The sequence below is a fragment of the Thamnophis elegans genome, chromosome 2, assembly GCF_009769535.1.
Source record: "Thamnophis elegans isolate rThaEle1 chromosome 2, rThaEle1.pri, whole genome shotgun sequence".
NCBI classification, from domain to species: domain Eukaryota; kingdom Metazoa; phylum Chordata; class Lepidosauria; order Squamata; family Colubridae; genus Thamnophis; species Thamnophis elegans.
The window spans coordinates 153,790,781-153,797,871 of NC_045542.1; the positions used below are offsets into that span (position 1 = coordinate 153,790,781).

General features: G+C 46.7%; 1 protein-coding gene across 1 annotated transcript in view; it reads left to right on the plus strand.

Moving 5' to 3' along the window:
* The window catches only part of LOC116504053 (carnitine O-acetyltransferase-like), a 62,456-nt gene extending 55,365 nt beyond the window's left edge, over positions 1-7,091 (plus strand). Inside the window, exons 10-14 of the mRNA XM_032210872.1 lie at positions 119-241; positions 4,333-4,468; positions 4,688-4,750; positions 5,096-5,233; positions 6,154-7,091. Of these exons, the coding sequence (XP_032066763.1) occupies positions 119-241; positions 4,333-4,468; positions 4,688-4,750; positions 5,096-5,233; positions 6,154-6,378 (685 nt within the window). The 3' untranslated portion in view covers positions 6,379-7,091. The remainder of the gene's footprint in view (positions 1-118; positions 242-4,332; positions 4,469-4,687; positions 4,751-5,095; positions 5,234-6,153) is intronic.

Genomic DNA, 7,091 nt, shown 5'->3' on the forward strand with positions numbered 1-7,091 from the left:
TGGGCCTCAGCAGGGGACACCATAGGTATCTGATACCATCAAGGGCCTGCGGGGGAGAATCGTTTCTCTACATCTGACACTGCTTCTGCCTGAGCTCTGAATCTCTTTCTTGTTTCAGTCTCATCAGCGACCTGGACATCCGTTGCTTCACCTATGACGGCTTTGGGAAGGAGTTTCTCAAAAGCCAAAGTCTGAGGCCTGACTCGGTCATGCAGGTAGTTCTGCAGCTGGCGCATTACAGGTGAGCTGGCAGATGAAGTCAAAGGATGGGTCGGAGAAGTGGGAGGACGAGGATAGGATCCAAGATCTCAGGTGCCAGAATTCCCAATCTCGGATGCCTGGGGATGGATTTTCAGTGGGTGCAACTAAGACCGGTTTTGTGTGTCGTTAGGGGTGAGCCATACCTCACGACGACTGTTAGGTAAGCTCCCCGTTGGGAGAGCGAGTACGTTCAGCGAAGCATTGTGAGAGTTGTGTTAAGAGAACACACTAACCAGCATACAGAGACACTGCAGTTTAAATAGGCTTTTACTTTCGTGGAAATAGAGGTATCAGAGTCGATCAAACAGTCCAAGTCATACATGGATAAGAGAATCAGTCATCAATGTCTTTCAGTTAAGGGATAATCCAAATAACATAGTCCAGTAACCATATAATCAGTTCAGTATTCAAAGTTTGCTAGCAGTTGCAAAAGTTACAATAGCTCACGGCACTTTCTAACAGCCAGTTTCCAAAACACTCAGATCAGATCAGCCAGCATCTAATGCAAAAGAGAACTAACAGTCATTCTGGCTCCCTCTTATGGCCGATTGAGGAAACAGCAACCAATCACATTTTACAGTATGATTTAAAGAAACCGGTATTGCATTGCTATATGATTTATATATTGCCAACCCAACCGTTAGATTATATTCCTAACAACGACTTTTAAAGGCAGTGTGAACTTTTTGATTGGCTGGAAGATGGGCAGCTATGTAAATGTTTTACATAGTTAGTCCTCGACTTACAATTAAAGAGACGCTGTAGTGCAGTGGTTAGAATGTAGTATTGCAGACTATTTCTGTTAACTGCAGTTCGATTCTGACTGGCTCAAGTTGATGCAGCCATCTATCCTTCCAAGGTCAGTAAAATGAGTTTGTGGGGGCGATAAGCTGACTCTGTAAACCACTTATACATTGAAGTGGTATATAAATATTATGTCCTGTTGCTATTCATTTAGCGATGTTGAAAGTTACAACAGCACTGAAATAAGTGACTTAAGGCTGTTTTTCACACTTATGACCATTGCAGCATCTCCACCAGTGGTAGGTTCCAGCCGTACCAGTAGTAGTCGGAAGGAGTGGCCACTGTAACGGTATGGTGGCTCATTTGGCCCACTCGCCCTCCCGCGTTCCTTATCTGTTTTTAAGGCAACCGGGCCAATTGCACATGCACGCATAGCGTGCGGTGCCTTCGCAACCTCCGACAAGCAGCTGGGTGTCACAGGGGTGGTGGAGTACGCATATGTGTGCAGCACACGTCAGGCGCACTCACAGAGCATGTCTGGCGTGTGCACGAACAGACCACGAGCAGCGTACTGGTAGCGAAGAGAAGAGCAACCCACCACTGATCTCTATGGTCAAATGATCAAAATTTGGATAGCAATAGCAATAGAAGTTAGACTTATATACCACTTCATAGGGCTTTCAGCCCTCTCTAAGCGGTTTACAGAGTCAGCATATCGCCCCCACAGTCTGGGTCCTCATTTTACCCACCTCGGAAGGATGGAAGGCTGAGTCAACCTTGAGCCGGTGAGATTTGAACCGCCGAACTGCAGATAACAGTCAGCTGAAGTGGCCTGCAGTACTGCACTCTAACCACTGCGCCACCTCAGGTCTATGGATGCTTGGCGATTGACTCACATTTATGACGGTTGCAGTGTCTCGGGAGCATGTGATTCACATTTGTAACCATCCCAGCTAGTTTCCGATAAGTCAGATCAATGCGGGAATCTTGGGGTTATGATTCACTTCATAACCCCAAGATTCATTTAACAACTGCGCTAATTCGCTTAACAACTGTGGCAAAGGGGCCATCAAACGGGGTGCAACTCACTTTGACAATTCCCTTGCTTACCATTGGAAATTTTGGGGCTGAATTGTGGTTGTAAGTTGAGGGCTGTTTGTAGATAAATAAATAAAATGAAATATTTCCTAGGGAAGTCCGAAAGGGGCTTTTTTTAAGAGGCAACTTGACTTTCTGAGTTTTCTTTGAAGATGTTTCGCTTCTCATCGAAGAAGCTTCTTCAGCTCTGGGAAGCTTCTTGGATGAGAAGCTGTTCTGACCCAGCCTTAGCAGAACCAAGAAACAGAACCCCTTGTCCCGGAAAAACCCTCTTTATTTAACTACTATGAATTCATGGCATTTACGCAGAGAAAGGTCCAGGCAATAATCCTTCCAAGGGGTTAACTGAAGTACAGACCTTATCAGTACTTGGATAATTGCCAGGTCGGGAGCTTCCAGCCACAAAGCTGTAAATTAAACTCTCTCAAGCAGTGACCAAGACTGAATCTCCATGAGCAAATCTTCCTAAATAAAGCCGAATGGTTGTCTCCAACAACACCACTCCCCTTTTGCTTCTATTTATTCCCCAGCCAGGAAGGGACCACTCAATGTCCACATGAGCCTTTCTTTCTGAGTTGGCTCCTGGTACTCAGTTGTTCTCTCACAACAGCTCTGCGCATACGCATCTGTAACAGACCCCAATTCTTCTTCCCCAACGCCGAAGACAGCTGGGAAATGTCTGACAGCTCTGGCCCCCTCTCTGCCTCTGACACATAGCCCTCATCAGAGCCTTCCCCAGACTCCAGGACTGGCCCATGTTCCTCCCCAACCTCCTCACTGTCCAAATCTGCTGCCAGCTCTGCTGGCCACCAGTGGGCCACAACAGAAGCGAAACGTCTTCAAAGAAAAACCAGAAAGTCCAGTGGCCTCTTGAAAAAGCACCTTTGGGACAACCATGACCTGGATGACTGAGAATCTCCATAGACATTTCCTAGGGATATTGGGGTGTTGTGGCCCAGCAGGAGCCGTTGGAGCTGCCAACAGACTCCGATAGTGAGGGACCCTATAAGTCGGCTCTGGAAGATGTGGAGGACCCTGGACAGGGCTCAGACTCCGAGCAGGGCCAGAGAGGCTGGTTGGCCAGCAGGAGGCGCCTGAGGCATGGAGCAGCGGTGAAAGCCAAAGGGAGTTTGTCCCTGACGTGAGACCCTGGAGCAGTGGGGAGGAGTTAAGGGAGTTGGTCCCGGACGCCAGGCAAAGACGGCAGATAAGCGCCGGCAGCAACTACGGAGATATAGAAGATAATTGGGGCCAGGTGGTTGTGATTAGGCTCCTCCCAAGAGAATATATAAGAAGAGACTTTGGGAGGAGACCTTTTGCAGGACACAACCGTTATACTAAAGCTTGAGAAGCTTTTGTGTGTATTTCTTATCTGTGGAAGTCTGGGTTGCTGCCAAAGTCTTGTCGGTGTGTTATTTACTGTGAATAAATTGGCTAGCAGTAATCTTGTGTCGGTGTGACTCACAGTACGGAGGGGGGGGCTCAGAACATTGTGGGGGAGGTTGCCATAGAAAACGTTGGGAACCACAGTCAACCTGTCAGGTCCCTATAGATCCCTTTCGGGATGCTGCCATTCTGGTGGGAGGAGACCTGGTGATATTTTATTATGTTATTTCTGGTCTTTCCTTTACTTTGATGTACCTTCATGGGAAATGGGAAGGGGGAGGGATGAGCTGAGGCCCTCTGTTCTCTCTCAGATCCGGGATGGGTGGGTGAGTAAGCGTCACCTTCTTAGCTCCAAGTTCTCACAACAACTTCACACCTCTTCAAGAAATGGGTTGCTGCCGGTTCAGCCCAGATTGGCCGAACCTGTAGTAGCAGTGGCGGGAGGCTCCGCCCACCCACCCAGACGCTTCTACGTATGTGCAAAAGCATCGTGCGTATGTGGGAGCGTGCCCGGACTGGTAATAAAGAAATCTCATCTCGGACTGGACAGAGGGGAGGGGTTTCTATAAGTTTTAAGCTAACCATTTTTGAGCGGGAAGGTTTAGATCCTGCCTATTCTCCTTGCTATCGCTATCTCCCCCTAAAAGTTCCTTTTGAAATGCTGCCTGCTTCAAGAGTTCTGCTTTCTTGATGGGATAGGAGAGTCAAGTCCTTACACAGAACTTTTTCCGTGGGAGTGCGGGGAATCTCCTTTTGTCCACATAGTTTCTCACCTAGGAGGCATAGGTGCACACAGGGTGCGTATTACAACTAACCTTTCCTCCCCCCCCCCGCCCCTCCTAGAGCACACGGGCAATTGTGTCCCACCGCAGAGACAGCCTCGCTTCGTCGCTTCCATCAGGGCCGGTCAGAAATCATACGCTCTGCTACCTCAGCTGTACTGGCCTTCGCCCAGGCCATGGATAACGAGAAGTGCCAGGTATTCAGCTTTCTACCTTGGTGGTCTTTTTTTTTTTAGGTTGGGGGTAACAACCCACTTCATCAAGTCCCTATTTTATTTGAACCAGTGTTGGAAGGGACCTTGGAGGTCTTCTAGTCCAGCCCCCTGCTCAAGCAGGAAACCCTACTCTGAACATCCCTATGCTTTACAGGCCTCTTCTGGTATCTAAAATCCACGTCTCTCTTTTTTTTTCACTAGGCCCCTGAAAAATTATCTCTCCTGAAAGAAGCAGTTGAATGCCACAGCACCCTGACAGAGCAGGTAACTTATCCCCCTGTAGCGTTTGGTAGGAATATTTATTTTTAATGTCTTCAAGTCAGCCTTGAAGTTGGCAGTGCCCATTTCCCTTTGGCGTAACATACTGTATAAAAACACCAGGTGGTTAATAAACATGGTTTAAGCCAGGGATCTCCAAACTTGGCCACTTTTTTAAGATTTGTGGACTTCAACCCCCAGCATTCCTCAGCCAGACCTGAAGAGTTGAATTCTGGGAGTTGAAGTCCACACATCTTAAAATGTTGCCAAGTTTGGAGAGAGCCTTGGTTTAATGTGTGTTGAGTTCAAACCAGTTTCCAGGGATAGCTGATTTTGTGCACTGCCTTGCAGGCTCTGGATGGACAAGGCATCGACTGCCATTTGCTTGGACTGAAAATGGAGGCCATAGCGGACGGCTTCCATGTCCCGGAGCTTTTCATGGATATTTCCTACACTCTGGCTTCATACTGGAAACTCTCCACAGGACAGGTACCAGCTCCAAATTTGTACCTCTTTGCTATATTCCTGTATTGCTCAGGTTATGATATTCTCCGTACAGGTAGTCCCTGTTTTGTTGACTGTCTTGGATAGCGACCATTGGCAAATACAATGGTAATATATGCTAATAAAGCATTCATTTTCCCACAACAAATGCCAGTGTGAAACTGATTAAGGTCCGGTCAGTTTCAGGAAGCAATTGTGAGACAAGGCTGCTGAGAAAAACAGCTCCAGAAGAGATTCTTTGTTTGCAACGGGATTGGGGGGGGGAGGGGGAGTGACTTATGACCATTTTTCACACTTATGACCATCGCAGCATCCCCAAGGTCACGTGATCAAAATTCTGATGCTTGGCAGCTGACTCATATTTATGAGTTGCAATTATGTTTTCACCTTTTGGGACCTTCTGACCAGCAGAGTCAATGGGGAAACCAGATTCGTTTAACAACTGTGTGTTCTAACTTAACTTCAGTGATTCACTTAACAACTGTGGCAAAAAAAATCATAAAATGGGGCAAAACTGTCAGAGTGCGCACAGGTCTATCACGTGTATCAACCCAGGAGCAACAGTGGTTTGTATCAAATAGTGGTTTTTATCTACATTAGGAATATAGAAATACTATACATACATGTGCTACAAGCAGTATCTAAACAAACAGCAATTACAACATGGAAGAAACTCGACAGACGGACAAACAGGCTCTTAAGGGGATAACAGCCAAAGACCCTGCTGACTCATTCCCATCATTGCATCAGCTGGTCAGCTCTTAAATTATCACTTTGACAAAAACTCACTTAATATTAATGTTTCATTTAACAACAGAAATTGTTGGGCTCAATTATGGTCATAAGTCAGAGGACCACCTATAATCAGATGGGGTTTTTTGATCCCACTTTCCTTTGCCTTTCAGGTCGCTTCCCGCACAGACTGCATCATGTGTTACGGGCCACTCGTGCCTGATGGCTACGCTGTTTGCTACAACCCTTTGCCTACCCATGTTAATTTTGCCGTCACCGCCTTCAACTGCTGTGAGGAAACCAATGCCACTTACTTAGCCGGAAACATCCAGAATGCCCTGGCTGATGTGGGGGCCTTGTTGGGGAACTTTGGAGAAGGCCAGCCTGAAAGACTCTGAGGAATATTTTGAACTTCACTTCGGAGTTCAACATGACTGAGGGCATCTCTCTAGTTTGGCCAACAGATGACCTGTCGTTGTTGAGAAATCCCCACTCTCTCCCTTGCCTTCCTTTGGGCCAAAAATTGGGATGCAGCATCCTTCAGCACTCCTAATCCGCAATGTCCTTTCCTAGCCCTTCACAGGATTTACATACATCTTCTAAAGGCAAGATCAGATCCTAATTTATTTCCAGAATAAAGACATTTAAAATATATACATATATATTTCACAGGAAAGGGGCTGAGTTAATTTCTTGTTTAGATCAGTGAAAGATTTTTTTAGAAAGAAATTATGACTTTGAGTTGCACATCCATTCCAAACTGGCTTTTACAGCATAATGAACTACGATTGTGATTCATGTTCACATTGTGTCTTACTTTCGCTGTCCCCAATTTTGGGGGCACCTGGTACTGGAGGGGCAGGGTGTAGTTTCCCGAGCTACCAAGCTGCTGTGTATGCGCAGATGAAGCTTATTTCGCTTGTGCAGCCCAGTTTCTAATGGGCTACGGCTCGGTACTGGTTCACAGCCCAGAGTTTGGGGACCTCTACCTTACATGCTTTCCCCCCCAGGAGTTCTCAAAAGTTTGTGGTAGGGTGACCTTCTGAAATGATGACTTGATTTCTGGGTCTCCCACCCCTTAAACGAAATTGCTTTCTTTGGGATGAGGTTT